Raw genomic sequence first — 26,687 nt, forward strand, 5'->3', positions numbered from 1 at the left:
TGCCATCCAAGTACTTCACTAAGTTCCACCCGAGACCTAGGATGAGTCAATGCTTCAGTCTAGATTGAAATTACTTCCCCAAAGTTTATTCACCCACCATGCCCAGCATTTAAGCATATAAAACTTTGAGACAGGCTCTCACTACACCGTTCTGGCTGGCCTCAAACAACTGAGTACCGGCATTAAAGGTGTATGCCACTTCATCCAGCAAAACTTTTCAGCCGGGCGGTGGTGGCGCACGCCTTTAATCCCAGCACTCGGGAGGCAGAGGCAGGCGGATCTCTGTGAGTTCGAGACCAGCCTGGTCTACAAGAGCTAGTTCCAGGACAGGCTCCAAAGCCACAGAGAAACCCTGTCTCGGGGGAAAAAAAAAAAAAAAAAAAACACTTTTCGTTTTTTTTTTATTTTTCAAGACAGGGTTCCTCTGTGTAGCCTTGGTTGCCCTGAAACTCACTCTTGTAGACCAGGCTGGCCTAGTCAGAGATTCATCTGCCTCTGCCTCCCCTTTAGTCCCGCTGCTGGACTGCCACCACCTGGTGACTACTTATCTTCTAAACATATGCATTTGCCCAATACTGACCATTACATAGAATTTCCTTGCACTCTGAAAATGCCAAACAACTCCCACTACCTTAAACACAGGGAAAACTTTTAGGACAGTTCTGGTGAAAAAAAAAAAAAAAAAACAAGAGCACAAATCCACTTTTATTTACTTTTCACTGGTTTAAATCCGGGATGGGTACAGCATCTGGGGAAAAAAACCAAAAATATTAGGTGAATATTATGTAAATATTACACACACAGTAAGGATCAACATCCCATTACCCTATTACTCATCCCCAAGATGAACTTGGTGGTCTACATCCCGATACTAAGGAAGTTTAGTCTGAACAGCACCTGGCCTTTAGGAAACCTGTGTAGGCACCAACACTCACATGGTCACCTAGCTGTGCCACATCCATCTTCAATGGCCTTTCACCTCATTTTGAGATAGGCCGTTCTCTCAAAGAGAACCCACAGTTCACTGACACCGGAAGACACTGGGTCTTCCTGTCAGTCCCAGTGCTGGCATTTCTGACATACTGCTGTGCCTAAATATTTTGAGGCTTCTGGGGAAAGAACTTAGGTCTTCAAGCCATCTCCCCAGTCACAAGGATCAGTGCCCCCTCATACTTAAAGCACAAGGTGTTAATCAGGCTTCTGAACTGAGCTATCATTCCCAGCCCCCCAAACAACATTCAAAGTAGTAATAAAATTCTCAAGAGATGGTGAAATGGTTCAGTAGGTACAGGCACTCGACACCAAGCCTGGCCATGTGAGCTCCATGTCTTGGAATTGCCATGTGGAAGAACTGACTCCTCAAAAAATTATCCTTTGACCCTCACATACTGCATACCCACACAAACACAAATGTAAAATAATAGCTGAAAAATATAAGTAATAACGTAAGGTATGTTGGCACTCAGTCTAACATTGCTACCATTGTAGTGTACTACAAATGGACCTTAACTAAAATAGGATCAATTGACAAAAATCTTTTGTTTTTCTAGACAAGGTTTTTCTGCATAACAGCCCTAGCTGCCGTCGAACTCAAGAGATCCATCTGCTCTGCCTCCTGAGTGCTGGGATTAAAGGCGTGCAGCACCACCACCCAGCTCTCTTTTTTGTTTTTTTTTTTTTTTTTTTTTTTTGGAGACAGGGCTTCTCTGTGTAACAGGCCTGGTTGTCCTGAAACTTACTCAGAGATCGGTCTGCCTCTCTCTACCTCTTGGATTAAAGGTGTGCACTATCACACCTGGCTAAATAAATCTCATTTTAAATCAACTAGAGCCTATGCCCTGAGACCTAGAATGAGCATGCTTTCCACACATTTTGCCAGAACTGGCATGACAGACATGGTAAGCCATATAGCATCCCTCCCACTGCCCCCCAACATGTATGATAGCAATGGCCCGAAACCCCATGGACTTGGCAGTAAGACTTTTAAGTTTAAGGCCTGCCTGGGCTAGGGTGCATTTCAAGACCAGCTTACTCGTTAGACCTTGTCTCAAAAAAAGATTAACCTTGTCTATATAACAAATGCCAGGCCAACCAGAGCTACAGTGAGACCTGTCTCAAAGACACGACCTGTCCAAAACATCCCGTCCAGCTAGCTTTAGCAAAATCAGAGACTCATATAATTCATTTAAGCACCTGCTTTCACTTTGCTTTACTACCAACAACCAGATGTTCTGTAACTTTTCACTTAAGTGACAATTCACACAAGTTTTACACTCACAAAAATCTCTGGTGGTAGGTGTAACATTCACCCTCAAACTGACTCTGAGGTATCAAAAGGCACAAAAACCCCATTTATTTTGTCATCTGCACTCACCACACGGATTCTGTGTCCAATGGCCTTTGCAGGAAGGTTGCTTCGGAATTTGGCACGGACCATGCCACTGTTTCCATGGGCCCGAGTCACCTTCCCCCAGATCACTCTGGTTTTGTTTGGTTTGCCTCCAGGTGTCACTGTGTTGCTGGTTATGGGAGACAAGAAGGACGAGAGCTCAGCACCAATACAATCTGACACAAGCTAATTCCCTGGGACCCCCGGGCTTTCTCAAGACTTCCACACACAATTCCTTGAGAAGTTAAAAAAAAATGTATAGGATATTCATTCAACAGTTCATACATACCAAACAATTTTCCTAAGATCATAACCACTGCATGTGCTAATACATGAAAAGCTTGGAAAAACACAGGGAAGAAGCCTACTTGGGACAAAAGAAACAGGTGGAGACGGGCGATGGTGGCGCACGCCTTTAATCCCAGCACTCGGGAGGCAGAGGCAGGCAGATCTCTGTGAGTTCGAGACCAGCCTGGTCTACAGAGCTAGTTCCAGGACAGGCTCCAAAGCCAGAGAAACCCTGTCTCGAAAAACCGAAGGAAAAAAAAAAAAAGAAAAAAAGAAACAAGTGGAGACTTGGATGCACAGGTTACCAGAGGACTGAGTATAACTGAACGAAAGGAACAACTGGAGTCCTGAGACTTAAAGGCACACACCACTGAGGCCTTCTGTCCACTTCCAAGTAGGAAAAGACGGACAAGAGAACCCATACAATATCCATTTTAAAACGCACACTTAACCCACAAAATACCCCGAGGGATGAATATGAATCAGGATACACGCAAAAGTGTTCAGAGGAAGATGAAAGGTATTAACAGCTGTAGTCTTTAACCACGTTAGAGACTGAACTCAGGGCTAAGAGCCGATGCTGCTTATATCCAATACCACCGGCCAAAAGGTGCTTCTCCAACTTCCTGTTCTTCATGGCCTGCCTCTAAGCAGAATCAACAACAGCAGCAAATTTTCACTACTACCCCTTTCTACTTTTTCAGCAAAAAACTAGAGAGAAAGCAACTATAAATTAAGTCATCAAAGCACACTTACTTCTTTGCTTTATACACATAAGCGCATCTCTTGCCCAAGTAGAATTCAGTTTCATCTCGGGCATAAACGCCTTCAATTTTAAGGAGAGCCGTGTGCTCTCTCTGGTTCCGGAGACCTCGCTTGTAGCCAGCAAACGTGGCCTTGCACCACAGCCTTCCAGACATAGTGTCTTTTCGAAGTCCTGTTCCCAGCAGGCCTGAAAGCGAACAAGATCTCACTTTAGAGCCACGGAGCCCGTTCCCACCTGTCACCTCCTCATCTCGAGCACGCGGGATGAAGGGGGCATTCCAAGTACTGGGACCTCTTGACTCGGCCACGCATCTACAGATGCAGAGCCTGGCAAACTATGCGGACTTCTGAGAATGAATGACAGCTTTCGACTCCGAAACGTGGACAAACGCTACGTGTGGGTTAGACTCGCTGAAGACCTAACTTCTAGAAACTCCGTACGGAACCCAGAGGCAAAACTCCGCAGAGCGCACAGGGCACCCACGCCAAGGCAAGGCTGAGCGGGGCGAGCAGCTCCAGCCAGGGTCCCCGGCTCCCAGGGCCAGCAGCCTCCAGGACCCCAGCTCCCGGTAAACCAGGACGGGAGAAACGAACCCGCTCACTCCTCGCCGAGGACAAACCGGGAGCGCCGACTCTCCTCCCCAACACCATCAGCCCCTCATCTCCTCCATCCCGCCCTCCCTCTCCCTGGAAGCCCCAGAAACCGATGGTGGGCAGGGTCTCCGAGATGCAGGGGCGTCTCGGTGAGCGATGCGGAGGAACCCACCCCAGAAACCGGACCCCAAAGCTCAGCTGCAAGAACGGCCCTCACCTCCACAGGCGCCAAGATGGCCGAAAGAGGAAGGCAAGGCCCGCCGCGCGGCCTTGTGGGAGGCTCGCCCCGCCCCTCGCCACGCTTAGGCCGCTTGCGCTCCGCCGGAAAGCCGGGGTCAGGGAGAGGCTCGACTCGGCCAAGCCGCGTTCAGGAACCTTACTCTCTTTTCCTGTTCTTTCATCTTTGTAAGCGGCAACACGTATTACTTCGAAAAAAAAAAAAGGCAAAATTGTAGTCGACTAAGAAAAAGGACAAAGGTCCTCCCAAAAATGGGGGCGGGGAGGCCTGCGCGTTGCCATAGCTACGCCTTAGTTTGGGTCCCGCCTCTTTCCGGGCTGGTAGAAAGGTGAGGAAAAGCAATGGGGTTTGCTTTTGTTTTTTTCCCTCTTCCCAGAATGAAAACTGAGATCCTATCATAGAGGAAAGAAAAATCTGGAGCACGAAGGCAGGGGAAACGCTCCATTTTCTTTGCTCTTTTATCTCCCATCTAAACTTTATCTTTCAAGAAAGGAACAGGGCTGGCTGCAGAGATGGCTCCGCCATTAAAGGCTAGGCTTAACCAAAAAATATAAGAAACAAACAGGGCATGGTAACCCTTGCCAGTTGATCTCAGCACTCACTCGGGAGGCTCAGGTAGGAGGATCCCGTCACAAATTCGAGGCCAGGCTGAGTTAGATAGCAAGGTCCCATTTTAAACTACAGCAAACCACGGGTTGCGCGCGGTGCTTGCTTGTAATCCCAGTATTCTGGATGCTCAAGCAGGAGGATAGAAGTTCAAAAGCCATCGCCACCTACATCGGGACTGCAAGGCGGCCTGAGCGATGTGAGACCCCTTCTTAAAAGGGGGCAGAGGGAGCGGGCAAAGTGAGAGATATTTTTACTCTTCCGTTCTTTGCTTGACTTGGCGGGTGAGGATGAATTTAGTAGACTTTCACATTTCCTAACGACTGTGCATTAATTAGGGGCTGACTGATGGGCTCATTCATGAATTCAGCAAGTAATTCACTTCATGACTGCCACTATGGAGAGCGGTATAGGCTTGAGGGCACTGCAGTAAACAAACCCTTCTCCCTCTTGCAGCCCACATGGAGGAGCAAACTAAGCACGCTGGCTCTTGTGTCTGTAAGTCCTGAACTTGGAAGGCTGAAGTTTGAAAACTGCTTTGTTTCAGGCCAGTCAGAGGTACATAATGTGCACAATGATATCCTGGGCTACAGAGAAAGACCCTCCATCTCACTCCTGCCCCCCCAAAACCCAAGACAACCAGCAGACAGAAAAAAAAAGAGGCACACACCTTTAATCCCAATGTTATGCTTTAGGTAAAACGCTACAGTTCCCCTAGGGGGGAGCCAGCGGGTCCCAGGTAGGGAGCCACGCTGGTGGGTGAGAGACAGAGATAGGATAGGTACGCCAGCCATACAGAGTGAGGTTGGATATTTATTTAGTAGGTTTGTTGTGCCCAGATTACGACCCCCAAAGAGAGACCACCAGAGAGGCCCAGACTGTAATAAGCAAGGTTTAATCAGCATAATACAAACATGTTTGGAACTCATCTCCATCCCTGTTACAACAAGGTAGAGAGGAGTTGTATCTCCTCTGTGGGGTAAGCATAACTACAAAGAGACTCTTTGAAGATGCTCTGGCATGGGTACAAGGACTTTTGCTCCCTCCCATTCTATTAAGTCAGATTTCTTGTTCTTAGAACAAGGCCACTGTTCTTGAGTTAGGCCATCTTTATCAGCCTGAACCAGGTGGCTGGGCTAAATTGACCTTGTGCTCAGAATCTCCTGGGTGGGAGAGGGGAAGGCCACTATCTTCCTGGGAAAACATTCTGCTAAGAAATTTCTTTTTGCCCCTTTGAGAAAAAGGGGTGAGGGTCCCACAGGTTATGGAAGGGAAGGGGAAAGAGGAGAGGGAGGGAGAAGGAGGATGGAGAGAGAGGCAGAGAGAGAGAGAGATGGGGGGCACGGCAGCAGCTGCCTCTTCAGGAGAGAGATGGAAAAGAAGATTGCCTTAGCGGGGCTTGTCTCCTAAAGGGACAGGACAGACCATTACACAGAGAGGCAGAAACAGGTAGATCTCTGTGAGTTCGAGGCCAATGTGTTCTACAGAAATCCAGGTACAGGATAACCAGGGCTACACAGAAAAACCCTGTCTCAAAAACCAAAACAAAACCAAATGTTGGGACTGTGTGGAGTCCTGGCCTCCAGCTGCTCTTCCCAGCTAGTGACCTTTTCTTGCCCTTTTGATTTGAGCTTCTGAGAGCTGTGTCAAAGTTGTTTACCAACCCTGCTTCCTGAGCACACATTGCCCTGGCCTTGACGGAGGATCAGGCGGTGGTCTTCACCTGTTGACCCACCTGGCTGGATTAGGTATAAATCCTCCATGGTGCTGTTCAATAAAGAGCTTCTTCTACCAGCAGTTTGAGAGGTGTAAGTGTGTTCAATCCTGATGTCCTTAACTTGGTTTCGGTTTCAGGCCGTGCGGGCATGGCAACCAAAAGCCTGTGTATGCATACATGTGTATGTCAGTTGTCTGGGGGTGCTTTCTGTGATGAGAAGAGCCTTAGAACCTGGAGCTGGGTTCACTTTTTAAAGGGATGAGGTTGGAGAGATGGCTCAATGGTCAAGAGCACATATTGCTTTTGGAGAGAAGTCTTGGGTTCAATTCGCAGCATCTACATCCTGAGTCCCACAGCTACCTGTAATTTCAGTTCTAGGGAATATCCTGGTCTCCTGTATGTACATTGTGCACATAGGGATGAACCAGCATACAGACATAAGTTAAAAAAAATAACATTAACAGTAAAAACAATGTCTCATGCATCTTGGGCTGGCCCCAAACTCCCTATATTAAGCCAGGGATGCCCTTGAACTCCTGATTCTCCCCCCTCCACTTTCCAAGTACTGGGATTACAGACTTTTACCACCATGCCCAGCTCCAAAGGATAATAACTTATTAAACTGATTTTCAGGATTAATACAATTTTTCTGAGGCTGGAGAGATGGCTCAGAGATTAAGAGCACTGGCTGCCCTTCAAAAGGACCCAGGTTCAATTCCCAGCAACCACATGGCAGCTCACAACTGTATCTCTGGTTCCAGGGGCATCTGACACCCTCACACAGACACAGATGCAGGCAAAATACCAATGCACAGAAAAATTATTCTTTAAAAATAAATTCAGTTTTTTCTAATATCTCAATTTTTCTAAGTCAAGACACAATAAATTCTGACAACAGGGTAGATTCATTTAATTCAATATAAAGGAGAGAATTATAGAAAAAACTAATAACAAAAATAAATCTATAGTGATTTCTAATTCAAAATCAGAATACAATGACACAAGCTAAAATCGTCCTTAAATTACCTGAGGAAGAGGCAAAAGACTGCATTGCACATACCTTCTGTTTCGGCGGAGCAGTAATAAGCCCGCACTCTGCTCTACTAAGGAGGAGACACACCACAGCTCTTGTAATTCTGTGATTGTTTTTCTCCTAGTAAGAAGGCATGGGAATAAAGAGAACAGGATTCAGCATTCCCTTGAACCAATAGCATTTCTTTCCCATTTCAGGTCACTGAATTCGTGTGAAATTATAAATCTATCCGAGAGGGCAGCAGAACTAACTCAGGAAGAATGGAGGGGTATGTTCAAAATTCCAGTTTGTTTGTACATACAGTATTACATTATATGTAACAATTGATTTCTATAGATTATCTGTTACTAAGTAACAAACTGCTGTTGTGGAATATTACTTTAACAAGGCAAAGATGTGTTGCATTTGTTTATCCTGTGGAATATTACTTTAACTAGGCAAAGGTGTATTACTTTTGTTTATGCTGCACTTGTTTAAGGAGGTAAAGATGTGCTGCATTTGTTTCCCTTTGCCTGCCTAAGGCCCGATTGGTCTAATAAAGAGCTCGACAGTCAATAGCTAGGCAGAAAAAGGATAGGTGGGGCTGGCAGGGAGAGAGAATAAATAGGAGGAGAAATCTAGGTTCAAGAGAGAAGAACAAGAGAAGAGGAATGAAGAGAATGGGGGAGAAAGAGAGGCCAGAAGCCAGGCAGCTGACAGACAGGAGAAACAGTGAAAGACATATAGAAGGAAGAAAGGTAAAAAGCCCAGAGGCAAAACATAGATGAAGAGAAATAGGTTAATTTAAGTTAAAAGAGCTAGCCAGAAATGAGCCTAAGCTAGGCCGAGCATTCCTAACTAATAAGTTTCTGTGTCATGATTTGGGAGCTGGTTGGTAGGCCAAAAGGAAAAGCCTGGTACAAACTACCCCCAAATTTAATGACCTAAAATATAAAGGTCTGCCATTTCAGAGTTCCCACGGGTCAGGTGTTCAGGAACAACTTAGCAAATGGCTCTGATCTGGGGTCTAGGCTACTTAGTCCTCTCATTGATGGAACAAATGCCGGACAAGAAGCAGGTAAAGGGAAGGAATCTAAAGCTTTTTGTTTTGGCTCACACTTTGCGGGGAGAGTATGTAATGGAGAGGAAGGCCTGGCTGTAATGGAGCAAAAGTCCCATGGCATCTACAGTCAGGAGGCAGAGAGAGGAGCGCTGAGACTCGGCTCGAGTTCTCCTTTTTATTCAGTCCATTAAAAAAAATTTTATTTTATGTACATTTGTGTACAGATTACAGACGTGTGGGTGCTGGGAATTGAACCGGGGTTCTCTGGAAGAGCAGTGAATGCTCTTAGCCATTGAACCATCTCTTCAGCCCCCATTCAGTCCATGTAAGGTGAGTCTTCCCATTTCAAGTAATCCTGTCCTAGAAAATCCTCCACAGCCATGTCTGGAGGTTTCTCTGGTGAGTCTAGAATCCAGTCAAGTTGACAATATTAACTAGAAGGTTAAAGTTGGCCAGGGGCAGCTTAAGTGACAGATACCAGGCTTCCTGGGAGTGAGCGATGGTGTGAGAGGGAAGCTGCCTGCCATGCTCTGGAGATGACGCTCTTGGCTCAACAGCCCCACCAGCCCCTCATAGTTTCAGCTGCTCAGTGTAGGGAAAACCACACGCACAGGCAGAAAGACCAAAAAAAGTTGTCTGGACCACCTCAGAGGCTGGCTACCATATCCTGTCTTTCAGTAATCACGAGGCACTTTTGATTAGCATCTAAATACATTACTTTCAAATAAAGTCAATTGTGGTTCAAATTCAAATTGCATTAGCATAGCCAAACAGCGTGGGCTGCTTCGGTTTAGTCTTTGGTCGGTTCTCCTAGAGGATCTTTGGCAGAATCCCCTGCCAACGCCTGCCTGTTTTTCAAGAGTTTATGTTACACGACAGTGAATCTCAGGCATCCATCTCCTTGCTACCCACGTTTTGGAGGTAATATTTCTTCATCACCCACTGACTTCATCTTCCTTTTCTCCTGGCCTCAGGGACCAGTTGGAAACCTTGGACTTCCCTTCAGAAGCTTTGCACACTGAGGTGACCATGGTGGTGACAGGAGAGCCGCCGGGTGCCATGGAGGAAGAGCTAGATAATGAGGAAGAGGAGGAAACCTCCTCAGAAGTCATAGATTCACTGTACCTTCTGGACGTGCTGAGGGTGTCTGCAATTATGGAGGACATCATCGACCAGCTCTCTATCCTAGGCTACATCATTCCCGTCCAGTACGAAAGAAAGCAGAGCGTCAACCAGGTCAGCACCCTGGCCCCCATGCCGCCTTGTCTCCTTTCCTTTTACCACTCCGTTGTTTGTAGTGCTTGTGGCATTAAACTTAGCTTGAGAAGCAGCACCTTTACATCAAATAACAGGCCGGATTCCAGTTATCTATGTCAAAATGGAAAATGTGGCCTGTAGCTCGGGTATGCTTCTGTAAAGCTTCTGTCCAAGAGCCCAAAGCTAAGTCCTTGTAAACACAGCACAGACAGCCTTCAGTTTACACAGACTCTGGATCTCTGAATTCAACCAACCTCTGATTTTAAAAAAAAAAAAAAAAATGTTTGGAAAAAGTTTGGTCTTTCCCCTTTGTCACCATTCCTAAAGAATTCAGTATGACAACTGTTGTACCTTGTTGTCACCACTAGAGGGCATCTAGAGTATTTAAAACAGAGAGCATGTGCATAGATGGTATGCTAACATTGAACCAGCTTTATTTAAGGGGCTTGAGAATCCAGAGGTGCCCCGGAACCTATCCTGTGGATGTTGTTGGGCCACTGTGCGTATACTGAGATCACTGTTTAAGTTTTCTGAGATCAGATGTCCCTGTTACCTTGGTTGCTAAAAGTCAACTGTATACTAGGGGAGGAAATACATCTGGATCATATCAACAATGCTTTAATCAAAAATAACTCTTGTTGCTGAATATGTTGCAGCCTGATTTTTTTTTTGCAAATATCTGGGCACATTACCATGTCAGTTGTAAACAGAGATTGCTCGTTTGTTTCCCAATCATCCAGACCAGAGTAATTACACAGAAACTATATTAATTACAACACTGTTTGGCCAATGGCTCAAGCATATTCCTAGCTAGCTTTTATATCTTAAATTAACCCATTTCTATTAATTTATGTATCACCATAAGGCTCTTGCTTACCAGGTAAGGTTCTGGGCATCTTTCTCCTTCAGCAACTACATGGCATCTCCTTGATTCCACCTACTCTCTCTATATATATCTCTGTTTGGATTCCCCACTTGGCTTTACTCTGCTAAGACACTGGACAAAACAGCTTTATTGATCTACCAGTAAAAGCAACAGATATACAGAAGGACTCCCCACATCCATCGGTAGTTTTATTTTCAATGGTGACTTGGACTTCCAGGCCCCATTGAGCGCCTGTCTGTAATCCTAGCACTGACAATGCAGAGACAAGATTGCAGGGAGTTTGAGGGCAGCCTGCTCTACAGGTGAGTTCCAGGCCAGACTGCTTAGAGGCTTGGTGAGTAAAGGCACCTGGCATGATTACCGACCCGAGTGTGAGCCCTGGGACCATGGTTGGAAGGAAGAGCTGATTTCCGTGAATTGTCCTCTGGCTTTCCCTCCCACTCCGGTCATATCTGCCCTACTCCTAACAGAAAGTAAATGTAATAAGAAAGACAGGGTTTCTCTGTGTTAACAGTTCTAGCCATCCTGGAACTAGCTCTTGAAGACCAGGCTGACCTCAAACTCACAGAGATCTGCCTACCTCTGCCTCCTGAGTGCTGGGATTAAAGGCATGTGCCACCACTGTCCGGCTCATAAATGCAATTTTAAAAATATTTAAAAATATATTTTTGCCAGGTAGTGATGGTACATGACTTTAATCCAGCACTTGGGAGGCAAAAACCGGCAGGTCTGAATTTGAGGCCAGCCTAATCTATAGAGTGAGTTCCAGGACAGCCAAGGCTACACAGAGAAAACCTGATTCAGAAACACACACACACACACACACACACACACACACACACACACACATTTTCTTTAAAGAAAGCTCCTAGGCTTGCCAGGACTACATAGTGAGATTTCCATATCATAAAAGAAACAACAACAGAAACCTAACTTGACAGGGAATAAAGTCTTTTAAATTGTCAGTGACATAGGTTGTAGATAAAAAATGAAAACAATTCATAAATTAAGTTTTTAAAATTTGCCAGGTAGCCAGGATGTGGCACATGCCTTTAGTCTCAGAACTAAGAAGGTAGAGGCAGGCAGATATCTGTGAGTTCAAGGCCAGCTTGGTCTATAAAGTGAGTTCCAGGGCAGCCAGGGCTGTTACACAGAGAAACCTTGTCTGGAAAAAAAACAAGCAAACAAAAATTGCTAGGTAGTGGTGGTTCGTGCCTTTGATCCCAGCTTTTGGAAGGTAGAGTTAGGCAGATGAATCTCTGCGTTCAAGAACAGACTGGTCTACAGAGCAAGTTCCATGACAACAAGGGCTATACAAAAAAACAAAACAAAAAACAAAAAAAAAACTGTCTTAAAAAATTAAAAATAAATAAATTTAAAAAGTATATACTTTGTACAGAGTATATTATTTCTGATCCTACGACTGGTAAAATCCACTATGTTGGAGAGATAGCAAATTGCTTCCCATGACTAACAGAGAAGTTCATACTAAGAGAAGAAAACTAAATTTCCCTCTAATTACCCTTTACAGTTTTTATTCCTTAAAGATTATCTTTTTTTTTTTTTTTTTTTTTTTTTTTTTTTGTTTTTCGAGACAGGGTTTCTCTGTGGCTTTGGAGCCTGTCCTGGAACTAGCTCTTGTAGACCAGGCTGGTCTCGAACTCACAGAGATCCGCCTGCCTCTGCCTCCCGAGTGCTGGGATTAAAGGCGTGCGCCACCACCGCCCGGCAAAGATTATCATTTTTAATTGTGTGTGGGATATATGTACATGTGAGTATAGGGTACCATGTGGCTTGGATGCTTGGGAGCGAATTCAGTTCATCAGCAAGAGCAATTTATGCTCTGAACTGTATATCACCCATCTCTCTAGCCCTCATTTTGTGTGTCTGTGTGTCAGTGTCTATGTCCATGTGCCTGTATGTCTGTGTCTCTGTGTGTGTGCATGCATGCATGCTTGTGCGTGTGCACACACAACCACATGTGGAAACCAAAGGTCTTATTTTATTTTATTTTTTTTTTGGTTTTTCGAGACAGGGTTTCTCTGCAGCTTTAGAGCCTGTCCTGGAGCTAGCTCTTGTAGACCAGGCTGGTCTCAAACTCACAGAGATCCGCCTGCCTCTGCCTCCCAAGTGCTGGGATTAAAGGCGTGCGCCACCACCGCCCGGCCAAAGGTCTTATTTTTTGAAGCAGGGGCTTTTACTGAACCTCATTTGGCTAGACTAGCTAGCCAGCCAGCTCCCATGATCCTCCTTCTCTTTTCCTCTCCAGGGCTGGGATTACAAGCGTGAATAACTACATCTGGGTCTTTGTTTTGTCCATGGGTGCTGGGAATCAGCAATGTGGGATTCCCTCTGCATGCGTGATTACCATTACGAAATAAAGGAAACTGGCTTGGCCTGATAGGGTAGAGCAGAGCTAGGTGGTAAAAAAGTAAATGTTGGGGGGAGGAAGAAGGCAGAGTTAGAAGGAGAAGCCATGGAGCCGCCACCAGAGACAAACACACTGGAACTTGCTGCTAGGCCACAACCTCGTGGTGATGCACAGATTAAAAGGAGGTGGGTTAAATTAAGATGTAAGAGTTAGCAAATAAGAAGCTAGAGCTAATGGACCAAACAGTGATTTAATTAATATAGTTTCTGTGTGATTATTTCGGGGCTGAGCAGCTGGGAACCAACAAGTGGCTCTTCCTCCAACAATTTCTCCAGCCCCAACAATTTCTCCAGCCCCTAAAGCTCAGAAGTTTAAAACAGGCCTACTGGGTCGTGCTTATAATCCAAGAATTTGAGAGGTAGAATCAGAATGACCTTGAGTTCAAGAAAGTTCAAGGCCAGCCTGGGCTACATCACCATGCCTGTCTGTCTTTAAGAGTAGTTTACTATTATAAAAACTCAATGAAAATTTTAGGCTGATAGAGTTCAGTGAGGTCATTGCTCTGAGAAATAAACAATGAAACTTTGCACTGTGGGATTCTGGTTTATGATAGTGATCTTTCACTACAGTTTTTTCTGGCATAACAGGAGTCCTTGTGATGTCTTTTCCTTAAAATGATTCACTTTTTGAATTTTGTGTGTGTGCATGTATGTGTGTGTATGTGAATGCATGTATTTGTGTGCAGGTACATGTATTCTCTCAATTTATGTATACATATACACTCACCCAGGACATGAGAGCAGAGGGGACCAAATGAGGGAGAAGGGAGTTTGGGAGCTTGGGACAAGAGACATACAGTTGGGAGAGGAAAAAAATGTTTTCTCTTACGTTTCCATGACCCCTCCTTGTACAATTTCTAAAATATTAATGGAAACGTAGAGGCACAGAAATTTTAAATAGTTACCTAAGGTCAATATAGTTAGTAAAAGACAGATTCAGGATTCAGACATTGAAGCTGGCTTATGGTCCAAAAGTGTAATCACTGTCAACAGCCCAAGCATTTAGCCACAGGTGAAATCATCAAGTGGGAGACACATGCTGTCATGTGGTTCCTCAGTATTGAATTTAGATGTGCAAAATACTTTGCCTTTTCCTATAAAACCCTCAAGACCTAAACTAAATCTGATATTGCTTTCACTTAATATATTGATATTTTATTAATATATTTATTTAATATATTGATATTTTATTTATGTTGTATAAATAAAGCTTGCCTGAAGACCAGCAGGTAAAACTAAGCCACCAGAGGCTAGGCAGTGTGGTCACACAGCTTTAATCCCAGGATTTGGGAGAGAGAGGATGATTTCTTGATCTCTGAGTTCAAGGCCACCCTGGGCTACACAACTTCAATGTAGAAACAGATCCGGGTGGTGGTGACTCACCATTAATCCCAGCACTAGAGAGGAATATAAACCAGAAGGAGACAGGACCTCCCGCTCTTCCAGCCTGAGGATGTCTTAGAGGTCAGAGCTCTCTAGTGGTTGGCTGCCTTGCTTTCTGCTCTTCAAGCTGAACCTCAGTATCTGTCTCTGGGGTGCTACACTTCGTAGTACAATTTTCCTTTTGTTTTGTATAGTTTTAATGGTTTTGTTGTTTTCTCACTGTGTCGTCCAGACTAGCATCGGACTCGAATTCTCTGGTGACTCCATTCAGCCTTCCTAGTGCCCAAGAGCACAGGACATGCCCCATGCTGTCTCTAGTGCCCATGAGCACAGGAGCAGTGCCTAGAGATAACCATATTTATATCTAACCTGATTCGGAGAGAATTTGAGATGAAAGACAATTACGAAGAAGGAATTAGCTGAGTCTGAGATGCCCATGAACAAAGCCCCATGTTCCATCCCCAGTACAGAAAGAAAAAGTGGAAAAGGAGGAATAAATAAAAGAATTTGAAGTGAACTGGTGCCTCTCCTCTCATAGAACCATGATCTCGTTTTGGTATTTTATAATTATGGTAAACTCACAAACTAATATGGGGTTTTGTTTATTTGTTTTTTTTCCATTATTTTTGGATTTTCACTTTGTAGTTTTGAGCATGGTCTCCCTTAGCCCAAGCTGGCCTGAAACTTAACATCCTACCAGGTGTGGCCTGAACCCTGACCTCTACCCTCCACCTCCGAGGGGCCTAGGTTGAGGCCGGAAGCATCTTACCACAACTCTTTCACTTTTTGTGACGCTGGGGCTGGACCTAGTGCCTTCCATATGTTGAAGACGTGTTCTCCCACGGGCCTGCACCCGCAGCCCCAAGCGTTACCTTTGGTCTTTGTCTTACACTTTACCAGGGGGTAAGTTAGGGGCTGATAGAATGTGTGAAGGCAGGAAGACAAGAAACAGCAGGATGTGTGGTTTGATGGGGCTGAGGAAAGGGTCTCTTTTCTTGGAGTATGGAAAGTAAGCAGAGAAAATGGTTGAAAATAGATAGCAGTCCTCAGAGTGTTGTCTCTCACTTTAAAACAATCATTCTTTAAAGTTTTTTAAAGATTTAATTTTTTATGTGTATGAATGTTTTGTGTGCGTGTATGTCATATTGTGTGCATCATATACACCCAGAAAGGTTCAAAGAGGGCATGTGGATCCTCTGGAGCTGGAGTTAAAGATGGTTGTGAGCCACCACGTGGGTGCCACAAGAACAAGTACTCTTAACTACTGAGCCATCTCTACGGTCCTGAAGACAGTATCTTTAACATTCATTTTCAGAAAACCAGCCATGAAAGAACATCTCCTTTGGCAACTAAAGAAAAATCCATGATGTCAGAAACCATACACCGAGGCCAGGATTCTATCTTTAAAAAACCTACACGGCAGACCATGATGACTCTGGAGATACTGAAGAAAATTCAGAATGACAGGTAAGAAGGGAGAACAGATTTGGGAAGGGGGCGCCTGCTTCTGTGGTTTGTATTGTGTTCAGTGACCACTGATAATAGGTTTAGCTGACAGTCCCCTTGAAGTAGAGTGGTGCAGTTTAAAACATGGCCAGCCTGCTCTATAAAGTGAGTTCCAGGACAGCCATGGCTATGCAGAGAAACGCTGTCTCAAAAAAAGAAAAAGATGGCTGGACAATGGTACTGCACCCCTTTAATCCCAGCACTCCAGAGGCAGAGGCAGGTGGATCTCTGAGTTTAAGACTATCCTGGTCTACAAAGTGAGTTCCAGGACAGCCAGGGCTGTTACACAGGGAAACCCTGCCTTGAAAAACCAGAACAAAAAACTAGCAACCAAACAAAAACACCCCACACAGAAAAACCCCATGGTGCCGTATTATCCTGAACAAGTTAATGCACCTTTGTTTCTTCCTTTCTTCCCATCTCCCCTTTCTTTCTTCCCCCTTTTCTTTTTTTCTTTTCCCTCCTCCCTCCCTTTCCTTCCTCGCTTCCTGTTCTTTCTTTCTCAGAGTCTCTAGTCCCAAGTGGTTTGAGCTCACTGTGTAGACCAGGCTGGTCTCAAACTTCTGGGGCTCTTGCTCTGTCTCCTGAGTGCTGGGCTGTAAGTCTGCACCACCACATCCTATTTTAGTTTATAACTTTAAATAGTATCTTTTTCCTTCTCCTAGTTTATGATACTAGAAACTTTTTTCCTTCTTTTATTATTATTATTAATTTTTTCAAGACAGGCTCTGACTGTTCTGGCGCTGTCCTTGAACTCACAGAGATTCTGTCTTTGCCTTCCTAATGCTGGGATTAAAGCCATGTGCCACTGTGCCCAGTTAGCTTTTGGTTTTCTTAAAAAAAAAAAAAGGAAAGAAAACTAATAATTAAAAACTTTCAAAGTTATGGGTTACTTCTTAAATGCAGAAGTATATAATGAAATGATAATTCTGTGTGGAACCACCAAATGTTTGCTTTTCTTCTTTCTTTTTCTTTCCTTTTTTTTTTTTTTTTAAAAAAAAAACCAAAATGTTGTGTAGCCCAGGCTGGCCACAACCTTACCTCAGCTGAGGTGACCTTGAACTGCACACTGTCTTGCTTATACCTTCCAAGTGCCAGGATTACAGGTGTGCACCTGCAACTCAGAATGCTTGTTTTAACAGAAGGATTTATTAGCATAGATTAATTTTGCATAAGGGTTCCTTATGACACTTTCGTCCATGCATGTAAAGTGTAGTTCCTTCACTTTCGTCCCCGCCACTGGCTCTCGACTCCCTCCCACGCCTCCTCTTCCCAGCCAGCTCCCAGTTCTCTTCTCATGGGTTTCCTTTCTTCTTTCTGAGACCTGTGTCTAATTAGGGGTGATTACCTGAGAGAGGACCTCCCCAGTGGCTATCCCACGGAAGAAAATATTTCCCTCTCCTCAGATGAGACTTCACTGCCCAGCTCCTCGTCTTCTCTACTCTGTGACCTCATGTTGAGGTCCCAGCTGCTGAGAGTTCCAGAGTGCCAAGGTCATGCCACGGCTGGAGGCCAGCATCCCACAACACTGACCCCCTTCTCTGCTCTCATATCCCCCCAAGATGGGAAGAAGGGGCAGAGATGCCCACTTAGGGCTGAGCACTTGGCCGTCAGGCGTCTCTGCTGGAAGAGCTGCCTGCGCTCTGCAACAAGAAGCTGCACAAGCACTGGCCCTGGCCACCAGCAGAAACGGCTGAAAGGCGGTGACAGGGACAAGCCAACTTTCTAGTTTTCTTTTGTGATGTGTGACGTGCACATATATAAGCATGTTTGTATGTGTAGACATGTGTGGGTACATGTACACGTGTGCGTGTGCATATGCACGCCTGAGACTGATGTTGTTATCTCCACTCACTTCCCTACCTTCTCCACTGAGGCTGCCTTCATCAAACCTAGATGTCTGACTACCTAGCTCGCTTGCTCAGAGGGACCCATCTTCTCCCCCTTCCAGATTCTGGAATTACCAGCAGGCAACCATCACACCCTGTATTTACATGGGTTCTGGGGATCTGAACTTTGGTCTTGTCACTTGTATAGCAAGCCCTGTATCTATTGAGCCATCTCTCAAATCCCTGTTCTGTTCTGGGACAAGGTCTGTGTAGCCTAGGCTGGTCCCGAAGCTGCTATGTAGTCTAGGGGTCCAGATGGCCTTGGACTGTGGTGCTCCTTCCAACAGTTAGGATTGCAGGTGTGAGCCAGCAGGTCCAGCCCCTTCCAGCTTTTAGCTGCTGTACTTCTGTATCTCCTTATGAGGGTGGGACAGTGTCTTATGAGCTTTGTTTGTCCCCCTTTGCAGGCAGTATTTCAGTGACGTGATTGCAAATGCCATGAAGGAGATGCAAGACTCTGGGTCATTCCAGAGTCTCCTGGACGCCTTGGGAGAAGAAAGAGATAGCAAAATGAACTTCCATGAAGTCATCACCAGGTCAGGGTGCTGATGGATTTATCTGCTTTGGGATTCTCTTTTCAGATCTCTTCTCGCTATGCTATTTAGGTAGTTCTTAGACCCTAGGAATTTCAACTGCCGCAAAGTAGCTGGGACTACAAGCATGTGCTAAACATCCTGGTCTGTTTTACAACATCTCTTTTCTTACATGTATGTGTATGTGTGTGTACGCATGCTTGCTTGTGTGGGGATGCATGTATGTATTTGGGTGCATGTACATATGTACATAGGCCTAAGGTTGACACTGGGAGTCTTCCTTGTATGCTTTACACCTTTTTCTTTTTTAAAAATAAAATATTTTATTTTTTATTGCTATTTAATGAGCTCTACATTTTTCTCTGCTCCCCTCCTTGGCTCTCCCCTTCCCCCCTTCGATCCTACTCCAAGGTCCCCATGCTTTCCAATTTACTGAGGAGATCTTGCCTTTTTCTACTTTCTACTTCCCATGTAGATTAGATTTATGTAAGTCTCTCTTAGTGTCCTCATTTTTGTCTAAGTTCTCTGGGATTGTGGTTTGTAGGCTGACTTTCTTTGCTTTATGTTTAAAAACCACTTGTGAGTGATTACATGTGATAATTGTCTTTCTGTCTCTGGGTTACCTCACTCAAAATAATGTTTTCTAGCTCCATCCATTTTCCTGCAAAATTCAAGCTGTCATTATTTTTTTCTACTGTGTAGTACTCCATTGTGTAAATATACCACAATTTTTCTTATCCATTCTTCAATCGAGGGGCATTTAGGTTGTTTCCAGGTTCTGGCTATGACAAACAAAACTGCTATGAACATAGTTGAGCACATGTCCTTGTGGCATGATTGAGCATCCTTTGGATATAAACCCAAAAGTGGTATTACTGGGTCTTAAGGAAGGTTGTTTCCTAATTTTCTGAGAAATTGCCACACTGACATCCAAAGGGGTTGTACCAGCTTGCATTCCCTCCAGCAATGCAGAAGTGTTCCCTTTCCCCCAAAACCTCTCTATAATAAATTGTCATCAGTGTTTTTGATCTTGGCCATTCTTGCAGGTGTAAGATGGAATCTCAGAGTTGTTTGGATTTGCATTTATTTCTCTGATGACTAAGGATGTTGAACATTTCCTTAAGTGTCTTTCAGCCATTTTACATTCTTCTGTTGAGAGTTCTCTGTTTAGGTCTGTACTCCATTTTTTATTGGATTATGTAATCTTTTGGTGTCCAATTTCTTGAGTTCTTTGTATAATTTGGAGATCAGACCTCTGTCTGATGTGGGGTTAGTAAAGATCTTTTCCCATTCTGTAGGCTGTCATTTTGTCTTGTTGACAGTGTCCTTTGCTTTACAGAAGCTTTTCAGTTTCAGGAGGTCCCATTTATTAATTGTTTCTCTCAGTGTCTGTGCTGCTGGGGTTATATTTAAGAAGTGGTTCCCTGTGCCAATGTGTTCAAGTGTACTTCCCAATTTCTATTCTATAAGATTCAGTGTGGTTGGCTTTATGTTGAGGTCTTTGATCCATTTGGACTTGACTTTTGTGCATGGAGATAGATATGGGTCTATTTTCATTTTTCTACATGTTGATATCTAGTTATGCCAGCACCACTTGTTAAATATGCTTTCTTTTTTCCATTTGATATTTTTTGTTTCTTTATCAAAGATCAGGTGTTCGAAGATGTGTGGATTGATATCTGGGTCTTCTATTCAGTTCCATTGGTCCTCCTGTCTGTTCTTATGCCAGTACCAGGCTGTTTTCAGTACTGTAGCTCTGTAGTAGAGTTTGAAGTCAGGGATTGTGATGCCTCTAGAAGTTCTTTTATTGCAAAGGATTGTTTTGGCTATCCTGGGTTTTTTGCTTTTCCAAATGAAGTTGAGTACCGTTCTTTCAAGGTCTTTGAATAATTTTGCTGGGATTTTGATGGGCATTGCATTGAATCTGTAGATTGCTTTTGGTAAGATTGCATTTTTGCTATATTCTCCCTACCCAAGAGCATGGGAGGTATTTCCATTTTCTGGTGTTGTCTTCAATTTCTTTCTTCAGAGATTTAAAGTTCTTGTCATACAAGTCTTCCACTTGTTTGGTCAGAGTTACTCCGAGATATTTTATGCTATTTGTGGCTACTGTGAAGGGTGTTGATTCTCTGGAAGAATCCCCAGCCCTTTTATCATCTGTGCACAGGAGGGCTACTGATTTTGAGTTAATCTTGTATTCTGCTATATTGCTGAAAGTGTTTATGAGTTGTAGAAGTTCCTTGGTAGAATTTTTGTGGTCGCTAATGTAAACTATCATATCATAAGCAAACAGTGAGAGTTGACGTCTTCTTTTCCAGTTTGTATCCCCTTGATCTCCCTTTGGTGTTTTACTGGACCTCAAGAACTATAATGAATAGATATGGAGAAGAGAGTGGACAACCTTGTCTTGTTCCTGATTTCAGTGGTATCGCTGGGAGTTTCTCTATTTAATTTGATGTTGGCTGTTGGCTTGCTGTATATTGCCTTAAGTATGTTTAGGTATGTTCCTTGTATCCCTGCTTTCTCCAAGACCTTTATCATGAAGGGATGTTGTATTTTGTCAAATGCTTTTTTGGCATCTAATGAGATGATCATGTGGTTTTTATTTTTCAGCTTGTTTATATGGTGGATTAAGTTGACAGATTTTCGTATGTTGAACCATCCCTGCATCTGTGGGATGAAGCCGAGTTGGTCATGGTGGATAATGGTTCTGATGTGTTCTTGGATTCGATTTGTTAGTATTTTATTTAGTATTTTTGCATCAATGTTCATGAGTGAGATTGGTCTGTTATTCTCTTTCTTAGTATTGTTTTTCTGTGGTTTGGGTATCAGGGTAGTTGTAGCCTCATAAAAAGTGTTTGGCAATGTTCCCTCTGTTTCTATTGTGTGGAATAATTTGAGGAGTATTGGTATTAGTTCTTCTTTGAAAGTCTTATAGAATTCTGAACTGAAACCATCTGGTCCTGGGCTGTTTTTGGTTGGGAGACTTTTGATGATGGTTTCTATTTCTTTAGCAGTTATATGTCTGTTTAATTTGCTTATCTGGTCTTGATTTAATTTTGGTAAGTGATATTTATCCAGAAAGTTGTCCATTTCCTTTAAGTTTTCCAATTTTGTGCAGTACAGGTTTTCAAAATATGACCTGATGATCCTCTGTATGTCCTCCGTGTCTGTTGTTATGTCCCCCTTCTCATTTCTGATTTTGTTAATTTGGATATTCTCTCTCTGCCTTTTGGTTAGTTTGGATAAAAGTTTGTCTGTTTTGTTGATTTACTCGAAGAACCAACTCTTTGTCTCATTGATTCTTTGTATTTTTTTGTTTCTATTTTGTTGATTTCAGCTCTCAATTTGATTATTTCCTGCTGTCTAGTTCTCTTAGGTGAGTTTGCTTCTTTTTGTTCTAAAGTTTTCAAATGTTCTGTTAATTCACTAGTGTAGGATTTTTCCAGCTTCTTTATGTAGGCATTTAGTGCTATGAACTTGCCTCTTAACATTTAACAACACTTTCATTGTGTCCCATAAATTTGGGTATGTCGTGTGGTCATTTTCATTGAATTTTAGGAAGTCTTTAATTTCCCCCTTTATTTCTTCCTTGGCCTATTGATGATTCAGGTGAGCATTGTTTAATTTCCATGTGTTTGTGGGTTTTCTGGGATTAGTATTGCTGTTGACTTCTAGTTTTTTTTTTTTTTTTTGGTTTTTTTTTTTTTTTGTTTTTTTGTTTTTTTGTTTTTTCGAGACAGGGTTTCCCTGTAGTTTCTAGAGCTTGTCCTGGAGCTAGCTCTTGTAGACCAGGCTGGCCTCGAACTCAGAGATCCGCCTGCCTCTGCCTCCCGAGTGCTGGGATTAAAGGCGTGCGCCACCACCGCCCGGCTGACTTCTAGTTTTAAAGCATGGTGATCTGATAAGGTACATTGGGTTATTCCAATTTTTTTTGTATTTGTTGAGGTTTGTTTTACCAAGATGTGGTCAGTTTTTGAGAAGGTTCCATGAGGTGCTGAGAAGAAGGTATATTCTTTTCTGTTTGGATAGAATATTCTATAGATGTCTGTTAAGTCCATTTGAGTCATAACATCTGTTCTCTTCTTTCTCTGTTCATTTTTTGTCTGACTGACCTGTCCAGTGGTGAGAGGGGCGTGTTGAAGTCTCCCACTATTAGTGTGTGGGGTTTAATATATGATGTAAGCTTTAGAAGTGTTTCTTTGACATATGAGGGTGCCCTTGTATTTGGGGCATAAATGCTCAGTATTGAAATTTCCTCTTGATGGATTTTTCCTGTGACTAATATGAAATGACCTTCTTTTTCTCTTTTGACTGATTTTAGCTTGAAGTCTATTTTGTTAGATATTAGGGTAGCTACACCTGCTTGTTTCTTAGGTCCATTTGATTGGTATATTTTTCCCAACCATTTACTCTGAGACGATGTCTGTCTTTGAGTTTTGAGATGTATTTTTTGTATGTAGAAGAGGGATGGATTCTGTTTTTGTATCCAATCTCTTAGCCTGTGCCTTTTTATGGGTGAGTTGAGTCCATTTACATTAAGGGATATTAATGACCAGTGACTGCTATCTCCTGTCAATTTAGTTTTCATTGTTGGTGGTGTTAATTTGTGCATTTTTTTCCTTCAGGATTTGCTGTAATGAGATCATCAATTGTCTTTGTTTTTGTTGGTGTAGCCATCTTCCTTGGGTTGGAGTTTTCCTGCTAATATTTTGTGTAGGACTGGGTTTGTGGCTAAGTATTGGTGAAATCTAGATTTGTCATAAAATAGCTTGTTTTGTCCTTCTATGGTGATCGACAGTTTTGCTGGGTATAGTTGTCTGGGCTGGCATCCGTGGTCTCTTAATGTCTGCATAATGCCTGACCATGACCTTCTGGCTTTCATTGGCTCCACTGAGAAGTCAGGTGTAATTCTGATAGGTCTACCTTTATATGTTACTTGGCCTTTTTCCTTTGCAGCTCTTAATATTCTTTATTTACTCTGTATGTTTAGTGTTTTGATTATTATGTGGCAAGAGGACTTTTATTTTTGGATCCAGTCTATTTGGTGTTCTGTAAGCTTCTTGTATCTTCATAGGCATATCTTTCTTTAGGTAGGGAATGTTTTCTTCTATGATTTTGTTAAATAAAATTTCTGTGCCCTTGAGTTGAACTTCTCCTTCTTCTATACCTATTATTCTAAGATTTGGTCTTTTCATGGTGTCCCATATTTCATGGATATTTTGGGTTAAGCTTTGTTAGATTTAATGTTTTCTTTAACTGATGAGTTTATTTTCTCTATTTTCAGAGCTTGAGATTATCTCTTCCATTTCTTGTATTCTGTTGTTCATGCTTGCATTTTTGGTTCCTGATCTTTTTCTCATGATTTCTGTTTCTATAATTCCTTCGGCTTGTGTTTTGTTTATTTTTTCTATCTCAGTTTTCAAGTCCTGAATAGTTTCTTTTATATGTTTGAGTTCTTTTTCTTGGTTTTCTTTCAGTGATTTGCTGATATCTTCCAGTTTTGTGTTTGTTTTTTCCTCTATTTCTTTGAGGTAATTTCTCATTTCATCTTTAAGAATTTCAAATATTCTCTTGAGGTTATTTTTTAGATCATTTTCTTTTGGTTCATCCATATTTGGTTGTTCAGGTCTTGCTTTTGTAGGGTGTTTAGGTTTTACTGGTATTGTGTTGCTCTTTGTGGTGTTACATGTGATCTTACCTTTTCTACTCATATTTTCCTCTAATAGGTGTGGAAGGGAGATGTGGGTGTCACAGACCGAAAGGGTCAGAGCCCCACGGAGGACACAGCAGGCTAGAGGGAAGCACCAGCTGAGGAATTGAACACTTGAATTTGGACCAAATTCACAATGATCCATACATACCTTAGGAGGCTTAGATCAGCGGACACCGCAGGGGAGACGGGTGTGTGCTGATCACACAGCAGCAGGACCAAACCTTTGCCACCACCCCTCCCCCACCCCTACTCCCGCTATTCCCGCCCAGGTCTGACTGGGATTCCCACTTTGACACATTGTGGGCAGGGAGACCAGACAGAAACAAACAGGGCTTGGAGCAAAGAAAAATAAGGGGAAGGGAACTTTTTATATTCCCCTGATTGCTTGTTTAGTGGCGTATTGAGGCTGGAGTCGACTGGAAAGGGGAAGTCGGAGGAGGGCCTTTAAAAGACATCCCGAGGGGAGCTAGGAGATGGATGAGGCAGTACCCGTAGAGAGGTAGAGAGCGGTCCAGAGCCTGAAGTCCAAGGCGTCCTAAGGACCCATGGAGCACAGAATAAAGAGGGCATGAGTGAAGCAGTGGGCTGTCACCTTCACAGTCCGAGGGCCAGGGCGAAACTCCCACGAGACACTGCCTCACACAAGGGAACTGGGGCGGGTACGTCTGCCAGAGACTCTCGGGGAAGCATTTATGCTGTCTGAGGGAGCTCACTCACCAATTGTCGGTGATGGATGGAAGGCAAAGCAACTGATGGAGCAGAAAGTGGATATGTTGTGTGTGGAGCAGGTGTGGAGCAGACTGCAGCCGCACAGGTGCGCACGCATCAGGAGAGCCTTCTGGGTCTTTGGCACCAATGTTTGGATAATGGCAGGAGAAGGGATTCAAAGGTTATCCCAATCCTTTTTCTTTTTCACAAAAATTTATTTGTGCGTTTGTGTTTGTGTGTGCATGCATGAGTGCATATGTGTGCACACAATCTACAGTGCACACGTGGAGGTCAGAGGACAGCTTGTGGCAGTTCTTCCCTTCCCTGTGGGGTCTGTGGGATCTGTGGGATCTGATGTGGGGTGTCAGGCATGGCAGCAAGCACCTTCACCTGCGGAGCCACTAGCTTGTCCTCATCACTCCTTAGACTTTTTTTTTTTTTTTTGGGACAGGGTTTCTCTCTGTAGCCCTGGCTGTCCTGGAACTTGCTCTGTAGACCAGGCAGGCCTCTAACTCAGAGACCCACCCGCCTCTGCCTCCTAAGTGCTGGGATTAAAGGTGTGTGCTACCACCACCTGGCTAACCTACTATTGTTAGACTTTTAATTACTTTTGCTGTTGTTGGCTTTTTAAAGCAGTGTCTCATGTTACCTAGGCTGTCCTTGAACTTGCTCAGTAGCCTAGACTGGACTTAAATTCCCTGTCCTCCTGCCTCTACCTACCAAGTGCTAAGATTACAACTGGGCAATACCAATCCCGACTTGAGAACCCAATTTTTTATCGTTATGTTTTGTTTATTTATCAACTGAGTGCTTTTGTAAAGCATGTGCATTAGTGTGTGCTGCTGAGCATATGTGGAAGTGAGAACAACTGTGGGACTCAGTTTGTGCCTTCCATCATGTAGGCTCTGGGTTCTGACTTAGGTGGTCAGTTTTTGGCAGCAAGCGTCTTTACCCACTGCACCCAAGAACTTACTTGTTTTTAAAGATTAAAGATTTATTTGCATTATTTTTAAATTATGTGGGGTGTGTGTGTGTGTGTGTGTGTGTGTGTGTTGTGAATAGGTGTCTGTAGAGTCCTGAAGAGGGTTTTGGGTCCCATGCCACTAGAGTTCTACAGGTAGCTGTGAGCTGCCCAGCACGGATATTGGGAATCAAACTCAGGTCTTCTGCTCTTAGAGCCATGTCTCCAGCCCAAGAACCTACTGTGTTTGTTTGGGTCTGAGATGGGGTTCTTTGTGTAGCCCTGGCTGTTCTGGGACTCACCTTCTAGACCAGGCTGGCCTCAAACTGAGAGATCTGCCTGCCTCTGCCTCTTGAGTGCTGCTTTTAAGGGCATACATCACCACCACCCAACAAGAGCCTGATTTTTTAATGTCAAGCTGATCTTAACGTTTGAGAAGCCCTGTTCTTAACATTCTTACTTCTTTTAGGGAGGAAAAAGGAAGAAGAAAGATAAAATCTCTTCAGAAACAGTTAATTGATGTCAAAAAGGAGCGTCAAATGCAAGTACAGGTAAGACTCACCCATGACACCAAACTACTGAGCTAAGACCACTACATGGGAGTCATCTTCCATAGCAGAGTTAGCTATGAAAGGTCTTTGCTTCTGCTGGGGTGTGCCTATTTATTTTAATTAATTAATTATTTAATTAATTTTTTTGAGATAGGGTTTCTCAGTGTAGTTCTGGCTGTCCTGGTACTCGCTTTG

General features: G+C 43.5%; 2 protein-coding genes across 5 annotated transcripts in view; one reads left to right on the plus strand and one right to left on the minus strand.

The window, feature by feature from the left end:
• Window positions 1-696: 696 nt before the first annotated feature.
• On the minus strand, window positions 697-4,333 carry Rpl35a (ribosomal protein L35a). 2 transcript variants are annotated; one of them, XM_038345701.1, is made up of 4 exons: window positions 4,254-4,333; window positions 3,434-3,629; window positions 2,375-2,519; window positions 697-748 (listed from the first exon to the last, which is right to left on the minus strand). In XM_038345701.1, exons 2-4 carry the CDS (start codon window positions 3,595-3,597, stop codon window positions 725-727), a joined length of 333 nt encoding a protein of 110 aa, XP_038201629.1. In that variant the 5' UTR covers window positions 3,598-3,629; window positions 4,254-4,333; the 3' UTR covers window positions 697-724. The 2 variants fall into 2 exon arrangements, with proteins under 2 accessions (XP_038201629.1, XP_038201630.1); XM_038345702.1 differs by having other exon boundaries at window positions 4,209-4,306.
• Window positions 4,334-4,559: 226 nt separating this feature from the next.
• Iqcg (IQ motif containing G) overlaps window positions 4,560-26,687 on the plus strand; it is a 37,429-nt gene continuing 15,301 nt past the window's right edge. For 2 of the 3 annotated variants that reach the window (XM_038345864.1, XM_038345862.1), the window contains exons 1-7: window positions 4,560-4,602; window positions 5,337-5,438; window positions 7,828-7,898; window positions 9,647-9,908; window positions 15,944-16,095; window positions 18,431-18,559; window positions 26,411-26,492. In XM_038345864.1, the coding sequence (XP_038201792.1) occupies window positions 7,891-7,898; window positions 9,647-9,908; window positions 15,944-16,095; window positions 18,431-18,559; window positions 26,411-26,492 (633 nt within the window). In that variant the 5' untranslated portion in view covers window positions 4,560-4,602; window positions 5,337-5,438; window positions 7,828-7,890. Of the gene's footprint in view, window positions 4,603-5,336; window positions 5,439-6,555; window positions 6,689-7,827; window positions 7,899-9,646; window positions 9,909-15,943; window positions 16,096-18,430; window positions 18,560-26,410; window positions 26,493-26,687 lie in introns of those variants that run through there. The other variant, XM_038345863.1, reaches the window with a different exon arrangement.

The sequence above is a fragment of the Arvicola amphibius genome, chromosome 10 (assembly GCF_903992535.2).
Source record: "Arvicola amphibius chromosome 10, mArvAmp1.2, whole genome shotgun sequence".
NCBI lineage: Eukaryota > Metazoa > Chordata > Mammalia > Rodentia > Cricetidae > Arvicola > Arvicola amphibius.

What these genes read in the sequence shown, in the direction of transcription:
- Rpl35a (XM_038345701.1), bottom strand. Translation starts at nt 3,597, where the DNA reads ATGTCTGGAAGGCTGTGGTGCAAGGCCACGTTTGCTGGCTACAAGCGA. An exon ending in TATGTGTATAAAGCAAAGAA is followed by an intron (nt 2,520 to 3,433) that starts GTAAGTGTGCTT and finishes TCCCATAACCAG; the next exon opens with CAACACAGTGACACCTGGAG. An exon ending in TTGGACACAGAATCCGTGTG is followed by an intron (nt 749 to 2,374) that starts GTGAGTGCAGAT and finishes TTTTTTCCCCAG; the next exon opens with ATGCTGTACCCATCCCGGAT.